This window comes from Alligator mississippiensis, chromosome 2 (assembly GCF_030867095.1).
Source record: "Alligator mississippiensis isolate rAllMis1 chromosome 2, rAllMis1, whole genome shotgun sequence".
In the NCBI taxonomy this organism is placed as follows: domain Eukaryota; kingdom Metazoa; phylum Chordata; order Crocodylia; family Alligatoridae; genus Alligator; species Alligator mississippiensis.
Genome location: NC_081825.1, coordinates 214,336,423 through 214,360,576, shown reverse-complemented (window position 1 = coordinate 214,360,576; position 24,154 = coordinate 214,336,423). Strand labels below are relative to the sequence as shown.

Genomic DNA, 24,154 nt, shown 5'->3' with positions numbered 1-24,154 from the left:
GAATGTAAAGGATAAGACTGTTACTTTACATTGTTTCAGGCTGCAGAGATCGGGCTTTAATAGTGGCCTATTTCAGGTTAAAGTGTTTAATGTCATACCTTGAGACTATATCTATAATCTGATGTAAAACATATTTAAGATGCAAAGTGGACTGCACACAATATTGCGCCTATTTTGTCCTACTGGGTGTTTTTTGTTAAAATAGAAAAGACCAAAGGTGGGATGAATAGAGATAAGAAAGCCTGCACAAATCAAGATCAGTAAACTAAAGATCAAAATAAAATATCTGACTAGCAGTTTTCAGGTAAAACAGAACTCTTACAATTGGAATGGACATGTTTGTTTAGGTTAGTGTATGACATGATTATGGAGTCTTAAAATACAAGAAAATAGGTACAGTAACTTAATCATAGTGTGAAAGCAGTATCTACATTTTATTGTAGCTTAAAACACAGTAACAAAACTAGGTTTAATATCCTGTCTTGTTGTAAGAAAATGTAGGTTCGTTTCCCCACCCAGAAGTCCTTCCTTTTGACAGAAAAAATTTTGGTGGTGTATTTGGTGGGATATACTTAGTTGGGAGAGGTGTTTACACAAGCTTTTGGGCACGAAGTGTTGGAATGAAAGAGTGGGATGGAATTGAAATTGTTAGCTAGTGTCACATTAGAAATGTGCAATTTGAATAATATTTCCTCTTGTGCAATAGCACCAGTATAACTTTATGATATGAGAGACACTATAGATTATGGGCCAGATTCTGTTCTGTTTAGATTGATACAAATCCAGAATACCATGGTTTGACCCCAGGGTCATGGGATGATGATTTCTCTGTGCAAAGTGCACAGGGCTACTATAACTCCAGTTTTAAATAAATAGTCATTTGTTCACAGACTGTTTCATAGAACAGTATTATGTTCTATTCGTTTTAGAATAAACTTAAATCCAGTTCTGTCAAAATGTATTTTCTAACTACTTCAGAAATTCTCCTACGAGATGAAGGAACAATTTGAAAAAATGCCTGCATCATTGTTTCACTTAGCCTGTTGCATTAGCAAAAGACTTGTTACAGAATTTTTCACTCCTTCTTTTCCACTTGAGTGAGGCCACCAAATCCAATTCCTTTGGGACCAAAATTCTTTGCATAGCAAACTGCAAAAAAAAAAAGTTTGGTAGTTAACATTTGTGTTATTTTTTGTGGTAAATGATAATATAAAGCCCTAATATATAGTGAAGTACAAAAGCTAGGCAGGCTGTGAGAATTAAATGTGGATTTGTTTTCTCAGGCACATTCAGAGATTCAATAGCATTTTTGTTTTTAAGGTAGATGAGCTTGCTAGTATAGCTTCAAATCAAATCCTTATCAGAATACCTTTTAGAACTGTAAAGTACCTAAAAACTCTAAGATACAACTATTAAAGTAGATTGCAAGCAAGAAGCATTAATGTAAATTAGAGAAAATGTGTATTATGGCTGGGATTTTCAAAGGAGCTCGCAGGAATTACTGGGATTCAGTGCAGGTGTCGGTTTCGTTTAAATCAGTAATTCTCAGTGGGCTGCCATGAGCTCCTTTTGAGGGTGCCCTGGAGTGCAAGAAGATAAGCACTTTCTCTTCCCCAACTCCTATGCAAGATGGTACGAGTAGGCTCATCTCTGAGTAAGGCTTATGCTTGTCCTTGCCAGCCAGCCCTTGTGTGAAGTCTGAAGTGCTCATTCCTCCCCTCTCCCCAGTGTGAAGAGTTAAGTGCAGGCTCATTAGTGCCTGACTCCAGTGCAAGAAGGTAAACTCATGATTGGTCCCTGCCCTTCTGGGCTGTGGGAAGTTAAGATTTTCTTCCTCATCCTCCTCACCCTACACTAGGAGATAAGCGCTGCAATAAACAAATTAATTATTGATTTGGGGGGCTGCTCAATTCACAGCAGTTACAGAGATTGCCAGGAGCCTAAAAAAGTTGAGAACCACTGGTCTAAATATTATTTTGCATGGTCAGTGTGCCCATGAGTGATGAGCAAGTCCTGCAGTTGAAAAGACTTTCTGTTTTTAGAAAAATAATTAGAAAAAGACTATTCTAATATAATAAAGGGCTTTGTCTGTCTGTCTGTCCGTAATGCTTTTGGCCAACTGTGCCTGTGCCGCCGAGGGCAGGCAGTGATTGGCTGCACGGGCCCAAGTTTGAGCTGCTGCTGGGGAAGTTTATGGCAGTGGCAAACACACCCTGGTCACCTGAGCAGCAGGTCTTCCCCATGCCTCCCTACCGGAGGGTGAAGGGGGGGGGAGGTCATGGTGGTCCCTGACACCCCCCAGAACAGCCCGCAGGGAGGGGGAGGCAGTGGGTGTGGAGGGAGGGAGGGGAGTGGGGCAGGGGGAGGTGAAGCGGGGGGTCATAGTGGCAGCTGCTGTCGGGGCTAGGCGGCAGGGAGGGAGGGAGGGGCCCCAACAACAACTGGCAGGGAGGGAGGGAGGCTGCATGAGTCTGGGTGGGCACGAGGTGAGGGGAGGCAAAGGGGGGATCATGGTCGTGGCTGTTGTCGGGGCCAGGTGGCAGGGAAGGAAGGGAGGGAAGCAGGGACAAGAAGGGGGTCACGGTGGCAGCGCCTGCCTGCTGCCCAACCCCAACAACAGCCGACTGGTTGGGAGAGGTGGTGGGGAAGGACGAGGGGAGCAGGGAGGGGAGGTGAGAGGAAGCCCTGCTGTGAGGTGGAGGCAGAGGCGGGTGGGAGGAGGGATCCCCTGTGCTGGAGGCTGGAGGAGGTGATGAGGTCTTTACATGGCCGGCCCCAAAGGCTGAGGGGGGGCCATGTAAACACTTCCTGAAATCCATCTTTCTTGACAAGCAGTTAGCTAGTTATTTAAATATTGTCAGTAGAAGATGTAATATTGGTGTACCTGTGGGTCTTATATAATTTAAAGAACCTATTGTAGAGGGAAGAAAGTGAAATACATTTTCAGAAAAATTTTGTTAAGGGGTGTAACAAAGGTAGTACTGTGTCAACATTGAACAGTTTTAGACTCGTATATTTAGCCGTCTTGTCTGAAATACTTTAGATATATGACAGTGCTTACCTTTACAATACAGTTCTCCATCTTTGTCTGTAACATTTGTCGATTCTAAGCTCTTTCCACAAATGGCACAGCGGAAGCATGTCTTATGCCAAGGCTGAGAAAGATAGGAAGTTTGGAAGAAAAAAAAATAGCCAGCTACATCAAGTAATTTGGACAAGTAACGTACATTTTCTTTGCCTGAAAAGATTAAAAGTTGTGCTTCTTTCATTTTCAGTTATTTTTGTCATTCTCAGACTATATTTTTAGGACTTTAAATCTTGTAACAAGTTTTAGGAGACTATGTATATTAACCCGCTCTCTTTGTAGTAGAAGTAGTGTCATGGCCCTGCACAATAGATCAAGCCAGATTTGAGTGCCCGGGCAGCAGGCAAGGGCCACATGGAGCCCTGGAGCCTAATCCTGGGCAGTAGCATAGGGACCCCAGAGCCCGATTTAACTCACAGGGTCAAAACCAAGGGCACACTGATAAAGGCCATATACCAGAGTGTCCATAACTATGTTAAATGCATGGATACAGGGTGCCATATCTCTCCCTGATTATAAAATAATTTTAAGACAAAACATCAACACCAACAAATTCCTTTGAATTCAATTTTTTAAAGTGTAGAACTTAAACAGTTGAGATTGATAATATGATAGTTTTTCATTTTAAAGTATCTAGTTCAAAGTTGTCCCCAGGTCAATAAGTCCAAAACCAAGTACCATCTAGTATCTTTTTAATAGCCTTTGTGAAATTGTTGGAACAGCCAAGAACCAGTAGAGCAATGAAGATAGAATTATGTCACAAGTAGATGCTTGAGGTGTGGGTTCTGGTATATTGGCACAGCAAAGCAGAGTAGCTTGAAATATTACTCTCTATGTGGCAGCTTATCTGTGATTTAAAGAAGACTTCCATATTAAGGACCATCTATTTATTTAATTCAACAGAATTTTAAACCAAACAGCTTCAAAATATTTTTTTCTTAAATGAAAAAAATGTGATATCTTACTTTTCCTCCTCCCATTATTTTCTCTGCAGCATATACTGATTTGCCACAGCGAGGGCACTTCTCCACATCTCCAAACTTTTTGGCAAACTTTGAAGGGTTGGTAGGTGTAGAAGGACGAGCAGGCTTTGGTGAACTTCTGAAAACATATTTAAAACACCACTTGAAAAATAGTGTTTCCATTATAAAAATAATTTTCTCTATTTCAATATATACCATATAGACTCTTAAGTGTTAATCCACAATTATGCATTGAATCTCAGGATATCTATCCTGACATTCAAGGCAAGAAAGTCAAAATAGCCTGCAGCATATTCTGTTTGACAGTGCTGAGAAGCTGGCATTGTGACTAAAGCAGCTGGATACTAAATTGGTGGTACCGAGTAATAGTTGGACAAAATACTACGCATCAGCCAAAGGGAAGACATTGGCTTCATGAAAGAGACAACATGAGACAAAGGGAAATACAAAGCAAAATTGCTGTCTAATCAGCTACCTGCTGGGCGCATCTACACAGGATGCTATGCTGTAGCTTGTTGCTAGAGCGACATAGTATTGGTGGGCAGGAACTGTGACTCCAATGCTACTACACAGTAGCAACAAGCTATTGCACACTAGCTTGTTATGGTGCAGTAGCTTGTTATTTCACAGTAGAGTCAGAAACAACCCATTCACTGCTGGGGCTGTGCAGTAGCAGTGATTACTGCACAGTTATTTTGTACTAAATGTAAAGCAAGTACTAAATCAGAGGTGGGTAAAATACAGCCCATGGGCCACATCCGGTCCACCAGGCCATTCTATCCAGCCTGTAGGGCCCCTAAAAACTTTAGTAAATTAATATTTATTCACTCCTGGCAGCCTGTCAAAGCTGACAGGAGCCAGGGGCAGTAGGACCCAGAGGGACCCCTCAGCAGGCTTGAGCAGCTCAGCCCTGCCCAACCCCCAACCAGTTCCCTGCTTTCCTGCCCCCACCCTGCTCCAGCAGCACCTGGCTCCTGGCTGCATCGCCAGACCATGGAGCTCAGGTGCAGGGGTGTATGTGTAGGCTTGGGCAGAGTGTGTGTGTGTGTGTGTGTGCATGCAGGCACAGGGGCAGTGTGTGCATGTGTGCAGGCGCAGGGCAGATTGTGTGTGCTTCATCAAGTTTTACTGATTTTCAGAAAGTATGCTGTGTCAAAGTCAGAAAACTATTTTCAACCTTTGTTTCTTTCCAGTGTTGGGTTTTAGTCATCCATGGGGTGACCTTTGAATTACGGGATTGTCATACTGCAACAAGTCAGTAAATGTCTAGGAGCTCAGGATTTCCTAGTTTGCATCTTGCTATTGGTAACAGATGCGCCTATGACTATGGGTTACAGATAAAATATGTCCTCCAAACTTGTACTTTTTAGAATAGGATATTTGTTAACTGTCTTTATTGCAATGTACCAGAGGAAAGTGATGGAGTCATTTAGAAATTAGCAGCTTTGAGAATTACTGAAAACTATTATGTAAACAATTAACACAAGCAATTATCTACAATTAGGGCTCTCTAGAGATCATATTCAAATCTCCCCTCTGGGTCACATACCCTTAGCCATTCTGTACATGGTACATGACGGATGAGAGAAAATGTAGAAAACTTTTTCTCTGTACAGGGAAATAGTCTAACAGCACATGATACTGTGAGTTTTCTATATTAATAAAATCAAAGATATTTCGCATAGAAGGGTATAAGCATTTGAGTCTATTGTTCCATGATGAACATGATTCTACCATTGTGGCACTAATAGCAAATTACATTTACAGTGAATATCTAGCTCTAATGACATGTAAAGCAAAAGCTCCTTCTGTAGTGTAATTGCCCAATGGAATAAGAAATTATTTTAAAAGAAGAGACTGAACATTATTAAAAATTGGTAGAATTACTTGACCCACTAAAGAAAATCCTGGAGGAGAGTCTGCTCTGCCACTTAAGTTCAATGTTGTTATGGAAACCGAGTAAGGTACCTGATAAGTGGAGAATGTACCGCTGGGGGGGAAAAAGGGTATTGTCAGTGCAATTTAACTCACTGTTGTAGATCCAAGCCTAGATGTTCACCGGTATCAGTGCTGAGGCATCCTGCCCCTTGTCCAAATCCAATACCTTTGGGGCCATATTTTCTTCCATAACAGGTTTTGCAGTAGATTTCAGATTCGTGAGCTGCTACTGTGGTACTATCCAGAGCTTTTCTGCAAGCCACTGAAAACATGGGGAAAGTGCATATAGAAATTTGTATTCACAAACCTGGTTTAACATACTTCAATGATTACAATATAAATAATTGTTCTAGTCCTGGAAGTGTTTAGTATACATAAATAAACATTATACCTTCATCTAGGATACTGGATTCATTTCTGGTTGCCCTATAAAAAGAATATAGGAAGAGGGGAGTACTAATATATAGTGTTTGAAGGGGAAATATACATTGAATCTAAGTTGTCCCCCAATAATTATGCTCTATATAGGAACACTTATAAATTAGTTATAATTTTCCAAGTATAGAATCTAATTATCAGAGGGTTGTTTTGAATTTGTCCCGTTCCCGTTGCTGTGGGTCTGTGGGGGAGGGTGTGGGTGTGGGGCAGGGAAAACAGTTGCTGTAGGGCACAGGTGGCCCCCTGGCTCTCTGCCCTTCATGCTTTGTTCCTTGCAGTCTCCATGCTGACTGAGGGGGGAACTCATCTTAGATTCAAGTAGATACAATATTTGCAAATTAACTTTATTCCATGTCCATATCTACGGGCTTTCACTGAAATAGCATACATGCACATTAATAAATAATAATGGAACCTTATAACCTTCTTAATCTTCTCTTCATTGCATCCTATGAAAACATTCAATCTCTGTGCAAAACTTCATTTAGCACTTATGTGAGTTCACCATGCAGAAAGCTATGGTTTGTTTGACCAGTGTTCTTACAGATTTCATAGACATTAGGTCTGGAAAGGACCTTGGGAGATCAATTCCAGCTTCCTGCCCCAAGGGCAGGAAGTCAGTCAAAGGATCCCAGCAAGATAAACGTCCAAACACTTCTTAAAGGAGTCCAGAGTAGGTGCTTGCACCACCTCTGGAGGGAGTCTATTCCAGGCCTTGGGGGCTCGGACAGTAATGAAGTTTTTCCTTATATCCAGCCTAAAACAGTCTTGGAGGGTTTTGTGACCATTGGTCCTTGTCATCCCTTGGGGTGCCCTGGTGAACAAACGTTTCCGCAGATCCTGTTGTACACCCCTGATGTACTTATAGGCTGCCACCAGGTCACCCCTGAGCCTGTGCTTTTCCAGGCTGAAGAGTCCCATGGCTCTCAGCCTCACTTCATAAGGCCTATTCTCCTGTTCTCTGATCATGTGTGTGGCTCTCCTCTGGACTCTCAAGCTTCTCCACATCCTTCTTGAATTGTGGAGCTCAGAATTGGATACAGTACTCCAACTGTGGCCTCATCAAGGCCAAGTACAGCGGGAGGATGACATCCTGAGATTTACTTGAGAAGCATCTATGGATGCAAGCCAGAATTTGGTTTGCTTTACCAGCTGTGACATCACACTGGTGGCTCATGTTCATCTTAGGGTCAATCATGACCCCCATTCTTAATTTTTCATTGATCTCCATTTCATTTTACGCACTTAGTTCCTTCTCCTCTCCCAAGGTGAGGAGCACTAGCCTAGAGGCATATTTTTTGGGCCTGGCAGAACTAGTTATGGAACCTCTACTACACCTTTAGAAACCTTTTGGGTCTCTCTCCCATCTCATCCCAGACATTAGAGCAGTTATTCTCAACCAGAATGCCTTGAGACTCAACAGTGCTATACAATGCAATCAAGATTCATAAAACGAACCCAGAGATTTCACAGAGGACTACATAGTGTCGAAAACATTCTGACTTCTGATCTTTCTGAGTTCATTGCAACAACAGAATTGCCCTACTATTTTTCTGTAGTCAAAAAGCAAGTAAAGCAAGAGCTGGCATTTTCCAAGGGGTGCGTCAAGTCTGTCAGGGGGTGTCTCCTGTCTAAAAAGGTTGAGAACCATTGCCTTAGAGGCATTAAAAAGTTTCGACATTGAAAAAGAAACATAGTTCACCAGCACATTTCCATTAGTCGCTGATATGCTTTCAGTGTCCAGAGAAAACTCAGTGAGGAAGTTTTGTTAATTTCTCTGAACATCTATCTGGACACGTTTAAATTCTGAAGCAAGAATCATCCCAGGTATCTTTCCAGAGTTTCTCCAGAATGGTCTGGAAGAGATTCTACAACCAAGCACTGAAGAAAGTTAGGCAACAGACCTCAGTACTTTGGCTTCCCCAGTGGCATTCTTATGCCACTTAACTCACTACTAAAACACTTGGAGTTCTTCAATCGAGAAGTGGGACAGGAATGCCAAGCATTGGTAATGGGATACAACATTTTATCTGCTAGGCTACTACTTTAAATCTATCCCGACAGGAAGAGACAAAAGTTAACAAGAGCTAACAGCTGTTTATTAGTGGTCTCAGGCCAGTTCTCAGTGAACAGGTGTCCACTTTATAAAAAACCCCTATCACAATTACTGCTAATTAGCACCAATGATGTCAGTCTCATCAGGGGAGCCAAGGAGTGAATAAGCACTGTGAGTGAATGACCTAATCCTACAAGTTATCAAATCAGGTCAGGACACTTTAGTGGTGAGGAAGTTAAGGATGGCTATAGGTGGGGCAAGTTAAGGATCCCCTTCAGATATGGAATTCAGATATGAAAAATGCAAAGCCTTAAACTAGCAAAAAGGTAGGCATGTATTTCAAAAGTGACTAGTAATTTTAGGTACCTTGATTTTTTGAGAACCCAACTTGAGATACTTTGAATGGGCTTGATTTTTCAGAAAGCAAATACCCACCCATAGACAAGGAGACCCTTTTAATAAGTTTCAAGTAGGGCACTAAAATTGAGCTATCCAAAAGTACCTACCACTTCTGAGAATGTGTGACAGAAAAAAATAGGTAGGAATGGGTCCATTATCAAATGTCATTTGGAAAAACACTAGCTGTTTATCAAGGCTGGTACCTAATTCACACATGGACTAAGGGTATTTTGAGAAATAAGATGGCTTAGCTTACAGAAGAACCAGAAAAAATATTAAAGGAACAGTGGGTGCATCTACATGTGCAATTAATGCGAAGCAATAGACTCTGGAGTTATTGCTTTAGAGTTTATTGCTCCTGGGTGCGCCTTTTGAATATGCACCAGAGAGTGCAGCATGTTGAACAAAGTCAGAGCATCCCCAGCTGGCAGTGGGTCCAGGGAGCTGGCCTACCAGCTTGGGGCTGCTCCCTCAGGCTCAGTGTGCCACAGAGGATATGGCTGGAGCCGGCGGTAGCCCCTGCACTGAAGCACCCTCATACCCCAGCCAGCTGGGGCAGCATTTACACATGCAGTGCTGTGGAGTTTTTTACTCTGCAGCAGGATAGTACTTTTATTTACCAGTACTATCCTGCTGCCAAGAAAATTAGTTTACTGTATCCTACTAGGGGTGTATATGTAGATGCTACGACATATACTGCACAGCTAATTAATCTACTGTACACTAAACATCTCGTGTAGACATGCCCAGTGAGGATTAGATTGTTGGGAGTTCATACTCCACAACAGTTGGCTGGTTATTTCCAGTTATTTTAATATTTGTGAGAGGGGTGTTAAAAAATATAAGCAAAAGTAATTGATCTAACGGTCGCACTGCAGGGTCTGATCAAAACCTTGAAGTCAGTGGGAATCTCATCACCATCACAAATGCATACTGGATTAGGCTCTAGTTACTGGTAGGCAATGAAGGGACAAAAATAGAAGAAGCTATGTAGCAAAAAAAACAGGCCTTGTGCAATTTCTTTTTTTAAATAATGGTGATAAAACTAGAGGCTTCTGTAAATTTGTGAATCGGATCACTTTGTGGTGCATTCTCATTTGCTCTGAGATGATAATTATGTTTACTGAGGGAGTTAAGGGATGATGGGAACTCAAGCAGCAGATAAAATGTTTCTATTTTTGGCATCTTCAGGATAGAGTATCTATTTGCCACAACAGATGGAGCAAAAGCCCTTGAAGTGCTATTGTTGAAATAGCTCTGGGACCTGTCATCTGCAAAGAGAAATTGTTCATAAACCATCACTAAGCCGTTTCAGGTTTACATAGTAAGATCCTGCCAAATGTCCATTATAGCTGTGTTTTAAAACCTGACAGGGAGACAAAATAGGTAAACAGTAATTCACATGTGAGGTACAGTTTTCTCCTGCCCTCCACCCTCCCCATAGTATTTATAAGACAAATAGTATGGGGTACAGGTAGAAATGTTTATAATTCAGGTTGCCTCACACGTCTCATAATCTGATTTTAAGTTCCTTATAAGTTGGTCAAAAATAAGTTTGAGTTAATATTTTTCATGCTTAGGCCACATTTATTCATTTAATTTTGCAAAATCCAGCTAAGTGGGCTCAGCAGTTTTGAAAGATAGTTATCCTTGTCAGAATTAGCATTAAGGAGTACATGGCTCCACATGCTAGACTGACATAGAGATGACACTCAGATCCTTGCTTAGCTGCCACCTACTCTGCAGGTACCTAAAATTCCTAGAAGCCTGGTTTTCTACTGATAATGCAGGAGGTATCCATAAAATCACTTAAATTCTGACACCACTGATCTGCTTGGAGCCCTTCACAGGATTCTTAACCAAAAGGCTTCCCCAAGTAGCTGAATGTAGAGCCAGATCCAGCCCACCAGCCTATTCTATGTGGCCTGCAGGGCCCCTAAAAAATTTAGAAAATTAATATTTATCTGCTCCTGGCTGCCTGCCAGATAACGGGAGCCGGGGGAATTAGGACCCCAGGGAAGCTGGCAGGACTCAGCAGCCCAGAAGCAAGGCCAGCCCGGCCCTGCCCTGCCCTGCCCTAGCCCCGTCCCCCCCAGCCCTGCCCCCGCAGATGGAAGCCCCGTGCTTAGCAGAGGCTTCTGGCATTGGGCCCTGGCACTGTTCCTGCCTCATAGATTCATAGATTGTAAGGGGCTGGAAGGGACCTCAGAAGATCATTGGGTCCAGCCCCCTGCACCAGGCAGGAAAGTCAGCTGGGTTAGGTGACCCAGCAAGGTGAAGATCTTGAAGATCTCCAGGGTAGGTGATTGCACCACTTCTGAAAGGAGCTTATTCCACAGTCTGGACAGTTTAACTGTGAAAAAGCTTTTCCTAATTTTGAGCCTGAAACGGTCTTCCAGGAGTTTGTGGCCATTACTCCTGGTTTTTCCCAAGGGTGCCCTGGTGAACAGTTGTTCACTGAGCCCTTGATGTATTCCCGATATAGCGGTAAGCTGCTACCAAGTCCCCTCTCAGCCTTCTCTTTTTCAGGCTGAAGCGTCCCAGGTCCCTCAGCCTTTCCTTTTATGGTTTGCCGAGCAAGTCTCTGATCATATGGGTGGTTCTTCTCTGGACTCTCTCAAGCTTTACCATGCCCTTGTTCAAGTGCAGCGCCCAGAACTGGACACAATACTCCAGTTAGGGTCTCACCAATGCTGAGTAGAGCAGAAGAATCACTTCCTTGGTTTTGCTGGCCTCCCTGCACCCGAGAGGGAAATTCAGATAAGAAGGCTGAGGCGGGGCGGGGGAAGAGAAGGCAGGGGAGGGCCGTGGGGATTGCCTCAGTCCTGCAGGGTCTGGCACCAGCTGTGCTGGAGCGGGGGCAAGGGCCAGCGCTCCTGCTGCTCTGCTCTGGGCCCCACTGGGGCTGACCCTGGGACACCGGCAAAGGCCCCGTGCTCCTGCCCAGCTGTCACTGTACTTCCCTGCACCTGCTTGCTCCCACTCCCCACCGTCGTAGCTGCCATTTCCCTGCTTTCCTGCCGGCTGCTCCAGGTACCAGGTCCAGAAGCAGGAGGGGGGTGTGTGTGTTTGTAGGGTGAGTCCCACACCCCTTTGCACTGCCATACAGACCCCATTACCTACACCCCGTCACACACCTCAGCCACCCTCCGCCCCACACACAGTTCCCCCACAAACCCCATACCCACCCACACCTATATATCCACACACACACCCACACACTCCCTCACCGCTCACACCTATCCACCCCCACAGACATACCCACACATTCCCCCACACCCCCCGCAAACCTATACCCGCCCCATGTCCCCCCACTGAAATAATTGCCTGCCCCTGATGCAGAGAGTCATTTTCAGAGCATACCACTGGCGGGTGAAGTCTTCACACACAGGTCACACAAACATCAGCGGACAGATTATAATTTTGGAACACTTTGGCTGCTTTTGGGACATTTCAAAGGGCATGTACCTTTGTAAAACTGACCATTTCAGATGTTTCAAAGACGGCTGAAATATTTCAATTTCACAAGTTTGTGTCCACATCTTGAAAGGTAATGTGGGACTGAAAATCACAGTCCCAAACCCGTGCCTAGATTTGGGTGCTCAAGCTGCTGCTTAATGTATAGGCAGTTGGCTCTTTTTTTTGAGGAGATAGTTGTGACCTTTTACATAATGACCTAGTGTAGTGGTTCTCAGCTGTGTCAGATTTAAGGCCCCCCTAGGAAAAATGCCAGCTCCTTGTTTTGTGAACTACGGAAAAATAAGAGCAATTCTTCTGTTGCCAAGATCAGAAAGACCGCAGCAGGTCAGAATGTTTTTGACACTATGGATTCCTATTTGAAATCTTTGGGCTTAGTTTGTGAATCATGTTCAAGTGTTTGCACACCTGACACTGCTAATATGGGACAGCGCCCCATGGCACCCTTAAAAAGATCATGCAGGCCCTGGTTGAGAATCTCTGACTTAGTGATTAGAATTGTCTCTCAGACAGTGCCAAATGTGAATTAAAGGCCCTCTTCACCTGGAGAGGGCTCGCTGCTCTAGAGTTCATAGGACAAATTATATGTCCCAGAAGAATGCCCTAACCACCAGGACTTAGGAAATGTTCAGATACGGGCACTCTACTCCTCCTGTTGAAGGTAGACCAATGTGCAGCCAATAGTGCCTGAGAGAGAGGCTGCCTCTTTTTTGCTGTTTCCAGCCAAGTGGTGAGAACACCCTCCTGGCAGGGTTTCGCGTCCTGGATTCTGGTCCCTGCACCCAACACCATTTAAGTATTTTGCCTGAATGAGTCATTGGATTAAATTCATAAACAGACCTGGCTCAGGGGCCAGCAGTCAGGACTTCATTCCCCACCACAACCAGGACTGCCCACATTACTGGGATGCAAAGTCAGACTCCCTGAAGCTAGTTCTCTGTAGGGTCCCATGAAATGGAAAGAAATGCACCTCCACCAGGGAGAAGGGAGGGACATCTTAGCCATGCTGCCCTTCTCTAGGAAGTGAGAGATGTGAGTTTTAATCCCATCAGCATAACTAGGTTTATATCCCAGGCTTACCGCTTTTGCAGCTAAGTACTCTAACAATTTGGGCATTACCTCATCCTCGTACAAAGGAAGTGGCTTGGGCCGCAGCACTCTGCTGTCAATTGATGTCAGTCTTGCTCCGAGCAAGCCAACCCAATCAGACCCTTCGGGGAAGTTATGTGCAGGAATGCTTAGACCCACAGAGATTTATGTGGTAGATGGCTAAATTCAGCATCCAGGTGCTTAACATGACAGTGGATCTGAGCACATGCAATAACTAAATTTAAGGCACCTAAATAATATTTCACCAGAAAGCTTAAGCCTTTGGGGATTTTCTAGCACCCACGTGAGTTAGGCAGGTTTTGTGTGAATTGTTCTCTTGGATTTGGGCACCTAAATTTCATCTAGATCCATTTTATGCATCTAAATTCCTTTATGAATCTCATCCCTTGCTTCTACAATGCACTGTATAAGAATCCTGAGTGCCTAATTCCGGACTAAGAATTACATTAGGAAAGAGGGTTCCCAAAAGTTAGGCATGGCAATGCTTAAATCCCTTTGGGAATCTAGCTTGATTTCCTGTGCTGATGGCTCTTGACTACAGTTCTGTTATCTGTGCTGTAATCTTTTTATCTTTACTGAGGACAGCAATGGCAAGATTTTTAAGTCAAGACATATTCTGGCACCCAGCATGGCCACAGAGTGGGAGCGCCTACACATGCCCCTGACTGTGCAGTTGGTACTGCACTAAATGACTGTGCAGTACATGCCAGTACAGTGCAATCCTGGGAGTGCACAAGTCATTTTCGACCCTACTGCGCAGTAGTGGTGGCATCACAATTAGTGCCCATCAATGCTATGTTGCCATAGTGACAAGCAATGGCACAGTCGCTTGTCACTACTATGACATAGCATCTCATGTAGACACACCCTGCATTGCACAATATAACCCACAAATAAGTTTCATTATTCTGACTCAGTCCAGAGCTCATCAACAGTCTTATCTAGAATTAACCATCATGGAAAAAAACATTTGCTTTTGCATTTTCTGCCCTGATGTGTTCTCCTTAGGGCTCAAATCCCTCGATTAGAACCTCTATGCAGTGCTAGAGCAGAGTACGGGGGCTAGAAGTTGCCCATGATGTTTCTTAAGGTGCTGAAGTAAAATGAGACTGCTATCTCCTTTGAGCACGGCCCCAGAAATGAGATGTCTATATCACATGAAGTTTTTCCTGAATTGAATTGCTAGTTTTTCCTGAATAAGAATGCTACCAGAGCACTGCTTGTGAGCAAAATTCTACGTGAATAAAATAAATGATAGAAAGTCTGCTTCAGTTCTGAGCAGAAATCCAATATCCTACTCTACTGCCATAGCAATAAAGTTATTGGAATATGCCACATTAAAATGAGACGTATTGAGCTGGATTTATATTCCAAAATTGCAATGATGTAGCTTACTGCAGTGGAAGCAGGTCTTGTGAAAACTCCTGCCGTTGCACTGGATTTCCTCAGCATGATATACAGTCTTGTCACAAGCACCGCACTTGGCTCCACCTCCCCAGTTTGGCATCCTCAAGCGTGAAGGGCACTCTAAAAAAATTTTTTTTTAAATGAAGAAATAGATAAATAAACCTTTTAAAGCAGTGTGGTCTGGATTCTTCCCTGTGTTAGCCTACTGCTGATTCAGGTAGGCCAAAGCCAATGTGGCTGCCCATATAAGTATCAGCCTAGTATTTCCCCATGTAAGTATCAGCCTGGTATTTCTTCATTCTCTGATGTAGGAAACTGATGTAGGAAACATCTGAACCACTTTATCTCCCTATTGCTGACACAGAAGTATCACTGAGGGAAACCAAGAGCAAGGACTTTCATGTGCCTCTGAGAAAGCCGGTTATTCTAATGGTTCTTTGGGGTCACTGGTAACCAGTGTGTATTCAGTCGACTTTCAGGCTGGAGTATCACAGTCCAATGCTGAGGAACAAAGGACACTTGTGATCATTTCTTTATTGTGCCACACACTTCTCATGTAACCATGGGCAATTTATCTATAAAATGGACATATGTCTGTAAAATGGATGTTTCGAAGAAAAATATGCATAGTAAAGAGCTTTGATTACATGATGACAGTGGTTTGCACAGGGACCTACAGCAGTGGTTCCCAACCTTCCTGCAAGGGGCCACTTGGGGCTGGGGGGAGGGTGATCAGGCAGGGGGAGCCACGTGCATGTGCACACGCACACATGCACGTGGCAACCAGGCAGTGTGGAGAGCAGCTCTTACAAGTAAGTCTATGGTGGGGGACGGTGGGCAGATTGAGCCCTCATGGTGAGGGCAAGAGGGAGGGAGGGAGGGAGTGGAGCAGGGATAGGGCTGGGGATGTCCCCCCGAGATTTGTGTGTGGGGTAGGACTGCATGCAGGCTGTACACTTTGGGCTAGGGGCTCCCTGCCTTGCTGCCCTTCTGCCAGGGCCTCCATGGCAGAATGGGGTGGGGAGATTCGGTGCTGCTGCCAGGAGCCCCATGCCAGCCATGCCACCATGACGAAACACCCCCTGCCTACCTGGTAGCATATGGGGGGACAATTCCATGCTGCCTCCATTGCTGCTGCTGAGTGGGCAGGGAATGCCTCACCATGGCAGCACAGCCAGCATGGGGCTCTTAGCAGCAGCACTGAGCCTCCCTGCCCTCCCATGCCAAGTCCTGCCCACTGGGCTGCAGAGGCCCCCAGGGGGAGGGCAGCAGGGTGGGAAGCCCTGAGCCCTCAGTGGGCAGGCAGCATCCTTCCCCTGCCCCCTCCCATGGGCTCCACTCCAGCTGTGCCACCCACGGGGATGGGGAGAGCCGGGAGTTGGGCTCTGCTCTGGCTGCCACAGGTGGGGCTCAAGTGCTGTGGGGAGCAGGGGGCTGCAGGCCCTGGCCCTGACCCCATAGCCCTGGCAGCTGGGGGAGGCAAAGGGCTGCAAGTCATGTGTGAGGGCCACCAGCAGGGCTGAGGGGGTGGGGGGCTGTAGATAGGGAGCAAGGGGCACCTGAGGGGTGCTGCGGGTGGGGAGTGAGATGCCATGTTGAGGAAATGGGGTCATCCTGAGGAAAAGTTTGGGAAGCACTGACCTACAGTAGCTGGAATCTATGACTATTTCCCAGTTACCACCTTTTTCTTCCAGCAATGGTTTTTCTTCTCATCCATTCACTTTCATTTGTTAGGCAGAAGGCAGAGTAGAGCTGTACCTTAATATTGACTAAATGAATTGGAGACGCATAAGCATTTTTGGACAAGAACTCACTTCATCAGACACTGGAATTTGTTTGTAAGCAAAAGTTGGTAGAGGTCCTTAACACAATTGAAAGCTTTAGTGACATTACAGTGGCAAAACTAAGGGCAGAACTTGGCCTCGTGAAGTATCTACTGACCCATATTCCAAGATGAGTAAGGGATACCACATCACTCGAATCTCTTCAGAGCAGATGCTATCCCACATCACCATGTGATCAGCAAAGGTAATCTCCCATACTTACATGTCTTAATATTGTTTGAGGTGAAGGTGTAACAGGGCCTGGCACCATCACTGCAGGAAGAAGCACACCCGAGCTTTCTCCAGCCTGACACAACACCCCCCCCCCCCCCCCAAATCAACCCCCCAGGATAGAACCTGGTGCAGGAGGTGCAGCAGCAATCACCAGCCTCAGCTGGGGAAATGTCTCCAGCTGTGGACAATTGGGAGCCTGGCTGCTCGGATAGGGCATAAGGGCCTGCCCCTACAGGCATGGGGGGTTCAGAGCAGTGGCTGCATGGTGGGGCTGGGCAGAAGCAGGCTGGCCCCTCTTCTAGTAACAGCCCACCTGCACCCAGCCCTGGACTGCTGGAGTGTACCAGACCTGCCACCCGGAGGGCAAGCAGAGCAGTGGAGACTGCACACAATGAGCACAGATAAGTGCAACCTTTTGTATTATGTTTTTAATGATTTGAGTTTGATATTTGTGGAAGGCCTGTGGTTGCAATAGTGGGCCTCAGGTCAGCTGCCTGGGGAGGGTAAAGTCCAGATCAGCGGATGTCTGGCCAACTCTGCAGCTAGGGTAAAAAGGGTCAGAGGACTAGCAGCATGTCTGACCCAGCAGCACCCCTTGGGGACCGTGGCTGCCTCAGCAGTCCACAGATGGATTATGAAGCTACCATATTTTCTCACATAAAACACACATGCCTTCCAAAATTGGGGTGTGTGTATTCAGTGGATAAGCCGATTTTTTTTTTTTTTTTTTTTTTTTTTTTTTTTTTTTTCTGACCAGGATAGAAGCGCCTTGATTTGATTCCTGCTCCATTGTGTGTCAACTGTAGCATTATTATTTAGGCTGCTGAGGGATTCAGTTGACTTAATGATTTTATTCTTCACTCCACAGGCGTTAACAATCATCTCTCCTTCTTAATTGCCTTGATGTTCCATTAATCAAGCTAACTGTTCTTGTATCAGTTTTGCTGTTTGCTAGCTATTCTTGGTCTCCAAGGCTTTGAACTATCATAGCCTTGGAGACCCTTTGGCCGTCTTCAAAATCATAGATCTAGCCATGGCAACTAGATTTCAGCAGCAGCTAGGGTTTCAGCTGTTGTTAAGCAGAAAAAGGAAGGATGAGGGAAACAAAGATTAGGCTGTCTCTGCTCTATGCAGCCACAACTCTAGAAAAACATCATTTATTTTTTTCCCCCCTAAAATATATATAAAAGAAACATTCTCTTGCCTCAGATATTTTATTGAGTAACTGAGATAAAGAGATGGGAAGTGACTTATCCAAGGTTGTATGAGATGTCAATAGTAGAATTAGAAACAGATCCCAGGGCACTGGATTCCAAACTCTCTGTCCTCTCTACTGCCTAAGCTGTCATACCTCTAATACAAGTAGAACTAATCAGGTTTGTCCTTTTGTTTTCCAATGTTTTTGAGTCATAATTCCTGGGACGACTGGAATGTCACCTTGTCATTTGCACATCCCGTTATCAAACCGTTCTGAAGCTTCTGGCTCAGGACTTCTTTATCCTTCTTGGAAAGCCAGTCACTTTCTTATTATAGTGAACTGTTCTTTCAAAGCCCAGTTGGGTCAGCTTGTTCCATGTCTGATAAATTCACAGCTGAGGTATTCTTAGCTGAGAAGGTTTTTAAATGCTGAATGATTCATCAAGCCTATTATGCCAAAATTCCTCTTGAGATATCAAATGATGGATTGAAGGGAATTTCCCCTAACAGTGTTGCACAAACAGCTGATAATTATTTCAAAAAGTACACTCTGAAAAGTGTTGATAAAATGTTATGGTAGAGAGTCTGATTCTCGGTAAAATTATTAACCAAATCCGATCAATTTCTCAAGGAAAATAAGCTTTGTCTAGCTTGCATGAGTAACAATAGCAAGGAAGAAGCAGCAACCTGGATTTTGGCACATGTGAACAACCATGTACCCAGACTCCCTGAAGAATTTGGTCTGTGGTTGCTGCAATGCCTTAAAAGCCCATATCACCTTACCTTCTTTGCTATTGCTACTTGTAACCCATGCTAAATAACTTAAGCTACATAGGCTACCTTCACTTCACAGCGTAGGCATGCCCTTAGTTAACCAGTTGGCTGATGTTAAGAACATAGCAACCCAGGAGGTCCTGTCCATCCTGTCTCAGGCAACCATGTCTCATAATCCTTTTCCTAAACTAAGCAAGCTTCATCTTAAAGCTGTTACTCTTATTGGAAACCTGCTTTAGAACATCACTGCTCTGATGCTTAGGAACTTCCTTCTATAATGATTCAAGCGATGGAATAGCATAAATGTACATTTTAGAGCAGTATTGTCCTGTAAAATTAATACATGACTTATGTATCCACAATGCTCGTATTGAAATGGTATCAAAACACTAGCTGGCACCAATGGAAACAGGATTGGGCCCTCAATACATGAAGTGGGTGAAACTCCATTGGCATAAATTGAATCAAGTCCTTTGAAAGAAGGTCCATTTTTTTTTTCCCACTCATTTCTCTTAGAAGAGCATTTTGAGCTATGTAAATTACAGTAAAAATGTATGAAGATGCTGAGTGCCTCCTATGAGGTACTGATCTCCGTTCCCCTTCCAAGTCAATCAGCTGAAATCAATGCTACTGCTGTCATGACATTCAGTAGACAGGGTTGCAGAGTACCTTGGAGAACCAAGCGTCATGAAAGAAACACAGAACTTCTGTGACTCTGACATAACAAAGTGCCAAGAGGGCTGCTGACTAGCACAGATTACATCACTAGCTAAATGATAGAACTGAAGTCTTTGAGAGAGTCTGATAAAGTTCAGTAGAAAGCCTCTTACTGTTACCGCCTGTGGCTAGAGCTCTGAAAGGAATCCTGGCTCCTGACACCATTTATAGTAACGTTACACTATCACTACATGTACATACACATTTTCCATTCTTTACACCATCACCTGATGGGAAGCTTAGGGGAGGTGGGGGAAGAGAGGCATCAAAAGACTCTGACTCTTTTTAGGTGATTGATGCTCTAATCTGCAATGGTGAACTGAGGAGTCGGATGGGAGGATGGAGGCAAGGCTCTGTCTCCTCCATCCTATTTTGCAGGTAGACTTCACTTCTATTACTTCTCCAAACCCAAGACTACAATACCACCTCCCTATGATTATTTCAGTAAAAAGCTGACCCTCAGTGGATTGCAATTTGTGGTTGCAAGGAATCTATATATTTCAAGGCTAAGGGCATAAACAGCAACAAGCACAAAAGACACTAAAATCAAGGAAGGCCTCTGCTGATTCTCTTGGGCATAAACTTGAACCCGTCACCAGGATGGTCTTCTCAATGCAGTTCATAAAGGAGTCATGTTACAAATTCATGTTATAATATGGTCCTAAGAACTTAATTTCTGTGCTGGATAGGGCAACCATATGGAGGCAAAACTTGAACTGGGGATATACCTCATAAAGAGTTTTAAAATGGAAGAGTAATATCGGAGTACAAGGCATGTGTTGCAAGATGGCCTTGAAGTGAACCAGCTGAGTTAGAAATGTTGATATTATGAAGGCTTGATACTATGGTGATAGACACAGCAGAAATGCATAGATACAAGAGAAAACAGAAATGTGTGAAGCATATGCCATAACTCTACTGATTCAAACTAGATGCTCAAGCTATTTGCTACTACTAGCACTAAAATTCTCAGAGGGCACGTCTACACATGCACTTTAATGAACAGTAGTCTATTCTACTGCACATTAAAGTGGCGCACAAAAAATCCATGGTAATACACTAATGAGCAGTAGAATAGGCTGCTGTGCATTAAGCATCATTTTAAAAGCATGCGCTTGTGCTACTGCACATTAGCGCAGCTTAGTTCGTGTTTATTTAGTACCTCATATTGGTACTAAAATTTGGATTGCTAGCCTTGTCTCCATCCCCCCCACATCTGCCTGCTCAGCTAGCCATTGCAGAGATTTGAGCATCATCACCCAAAAAGTCAGTGTCCTTTGATAATTCTATTTTCCCACAGCTTTCCATCAGGTGATGGTGCTATGCAAAACCTAGTGTATATCGAAATGTATTTGATAAATAATTTAAAACTGCCATTAATATTGTATTAAAACATGATGGTTTGTTTTCTTTCATTTCTTATCCTGCAAAATTGGCATACAATAAATCTTGTTTAATATTTCAGCACCTGCAACACACACCACAGTCACTTGTGGGCTTTGCATCAGAATGCCAGAAGGTATTTTGGTCAAAATCTAAGGAAAGTCCTTAACACCAATTACATTCATTTAACAAAATAGAGACTTATATTACCAAAAGCAATGGTAGTTACAGAGCTATAGTACTTAGTGGAGAATGGCAATTTTGATATTTTTTTTCTTTATATTCTTACATATTCAAATGGCTCTGTTTTCATAGCCCTAATCAATCCCTCAATATAATGAATTTGTTCTTCTAACACATATAAGATACTTCCCTATTTTGCAGTTGTAAACTGAGGCTTAGACATCAAAGGGTAGAATTTTTAGATGGACTAAGTGATGCATGAGCAGAACTCCTATGAACTACCAAAGAGACTAGTAATTCTATTTCAATAAGGGGCTTCTGGATAAAGTGGCCCAAGTGAGTTGTTATAGAGTTACTCTGTGGCCAGACTCATGAAAGAACCCGAGACTTGATTTATTCTCTTCTGTTTAGACACCATATCCAATTTCCTAGCATTTTGAAACTACACTTGTGCTAAAGCCCTTCACTGAATTACACACAATTAACAAGACAAAATAAAAAAGCCCTACTATTGGTACAGGAACCAAATACTTTGAACTGGATTTAAACTACCAGAACTATCTAATTCACATGGTCAAGCAGCAACACCAAACATATGCGCTCTACTTTTCTCCTGCTAATGCCACAATATAAGCTGCTGCTTTTATGTTCACAAAAATCTACTTATAGACCTTAACTTTATGATGGCCCCTGCTCTTTCAGTCCTTAAGCAGAACTCTCCTGATGGCACCTAATGAGCTCAGTCAGAATTAGTTTTCAGCCATGATCTAAGCTTCATTCTTAAACGCGCTGGAATATTAAATATTTTAGGGGTTGTTTTTCTTTTTAACTCTCTTAGTGTTCAGTGTTCCCCATGACAGATCTGTACTACAAATGACTCAATTTCATATCTATATTTATTATATATTCAGTGGTTTGTTTGTTTGTTTGTTTTTGTGAGAAATTTCATTCCAGATTAACACAAAAAGAACAACTGTCTGAGATTAAAAATAATCATTAAAATATTGATAACTAAAATATTTTTTTCTAAACAATTCTGCAAAAATCAGTAAAAGTTTTCAGTTGAACTCACTTGGCATTCTTTCAGTTTACCAGCACATTCCAAGCTGGTAAATTTGTATATTAGGTTACGTGTCTTGTGGAAAACATAATTCAACAGGGTTGAAATTAACTTTCTGCACCTTCCTTAATCCTATTAAAAAGGATTAATGTAAAAAAAAGGATTATTCCACCTTTTAATTAAAGGTGAAATAAAGAGAGAGAAATGTATTCTGCCTCCAGAAACCCACCTCTGTAAAACCATTAGGAAACCTGAAAAGGCAATAAATACAGAACCTTCATAAAACACTACTATGGCAAGGGACCTGAGTATGGCTATCATCTCAACAGAGTTCACACTTCTGCATTAAACCTACATTCCTGTGAGTAGAGACATTGCCCACTTGTACTCCTCGGTAGGGAAAATCTCTCTCTCTCATCCCTTTTAGCAAACCAACCCACCAGAACCCTTTCTGGCAATACGTACCTGGCTACTTGATCTTCTTCAGCTGGGGGAAGTGGCTGAACTGGAGGGCTCCTGCACTCTTTAAATAAGTCTAAATGGTCACAAGCATATAAGAAGGGAGGGGAGGGAAAAGTGTGCATGTGTGTGGGGGGGGGGGGTGGGGGGTGTAAGGAACATGAGCAATGCCATAACTATCAGCAAGCTGAAAATAACTTCTGACAAAAGCCTGGTATTTTGTCCCCTAACACCCATTGTGAGTAAGTCCAAGAACAATGCAGCCCCTCAGATTACACCCAGAAAACATTTCTAAATGCAGTTTTATAGATCATAAAGAAATTCACTTAACTAGAGACTCGTGACCTGGGACCAGATTAAAGAACAGCATGATTCAATCTTTAAAAATAAAATTACAGGCTGATGTTAACTGCATCAGTATGCGACAAAAGGCTACTGAAATAATATTGGAATTGTCATAAACCTATGCAAAGTGGTTAAAAAATTCTATAAAAACTACTACAAATATGCAGAACAACGAATGGCTGAGAGTTAAAATCATAATTCAGTAATATTAAACCAAGTGAAATTTCAACCGGTGGGTCACTTTTTTTAACTGGAAAACCTTTGTTCCCCAGTAAGTTTTAAAATATGAAGGCTGTTCTTTATATTCAATTTAACTTTTAAAATAGTCTAAGCATCCTAAAATGCTTACAGCCATTAGCCCATTTCCATAAGACCTCTGAGAAGTATGTATTGTTGCAGCTACACTACAAAGGTAGTAAGCTGAGGTACAAAGAGACGAAGGGAAAAATTCTAAAAAAAGGGCCTAAATGACTTGTGAGCTAAAATTGATTTTCAGAAGGGACCTTGGCAGTGAGAAGCCTAACTCAGGACTATAGGTGACCAGTGCATAAAACAAGATGCCAGAGTATTACAGTACTGAAAACCTTTTGTGGATCTAGCACTTCCAGAATGTAAGTCTTGGACTTGCAAAGGAACTGGACATAAGCCCCATTAATTTTAGTGAGATTTAGGCACCTCATCACTTGGGCTATTGGAAAAATTTCAGCATAAGAACCCAGGGCTTTTTGTCTTCAGAATGCCTACACCTGAAAATGAATGATCCTTATCCTCCTATAGCTAGGTTTCTAATACCCTTAGGCTGCATGAAGACTTTTAAGTGACAAACAGGTAAAAACACAAAAGGTTTTAAGGTCTGTAATTGTGACCCCCTGTAGCATAAGTATCAGGCTCCTGATTCCATGGCAAAATACTCAGACCTGAGTTAAATACCTTGTCTCTCTATGCAAAACTGGCCTTAGGGGTGGGTGATGTGAGTGACCACGCAGGGCGCTGTAGCCAGCGGGGTGTCAAATACCCCGCTGTCCCGCTCCAAGCAGGCAAAGCAGTGCCCAGCCCAGCTCAGCAGGGCTGGCTGCACCTGGCCGC

General features: G+C 43.3%; 1 protein-coding gene across 1 annotated transcript; it reads right to left on the bottom strand.

Annotated features, from left to right (window-relative positions):
• Window positions 1-410: 410 nt before the first annotated feature.
• Window positions 411-24,154, bottom strand: CSRP3 (cysteine and glycine rich protein 3). Its single transcript, XM_014602233.3, has 6 exons — window positions 22,730-24,154; window positions 14,882-15,013; window positions 6,100-6,268; window positions 4,051-4,186; window positions 3,062-3,155; window positions 411-1,149 (listed from the first exon to the last, which is right to left on the bottom strand). The coding sequence occupies exons 2-6, from the start codon at window positions 14,991-14,993 to the stop codon at window positions 1,076-1,078; spliced, it is 585 nt and encodes a 194-aa protein (XP_014457719.1). The 5' UTR covers window positions 14,994-15,013; window positions 22,730-24,154; the 3' UTR covers window positions 411-1,075.

Excerpts from the sequence above, each read along its gene's own strand:
- CSRP3 (XM_014602233.3), bottom strand. The coding sequence starts at position 14,993 with ATGCCAAACTGGGGAGGTGGAGCCAAGTGCGGTGCTTGTGACAAGACT. Across the intron at positions 6,269-14,881 it reads CAAGACCTGCTTCCACTGCA|TGGCTTGCAGAAAAGCTCTG; the intron begins GTAAGCTACATC and ends CCATGTTTTCAG. Across the intron at positions 1,150-3,061 it reads TGGAGAACTGTATTGTAAAG|TTTGCTATGCAAAGAATTTT; the intron begins GTAAGCACTGTC and ends TTTTTTTTGCAG.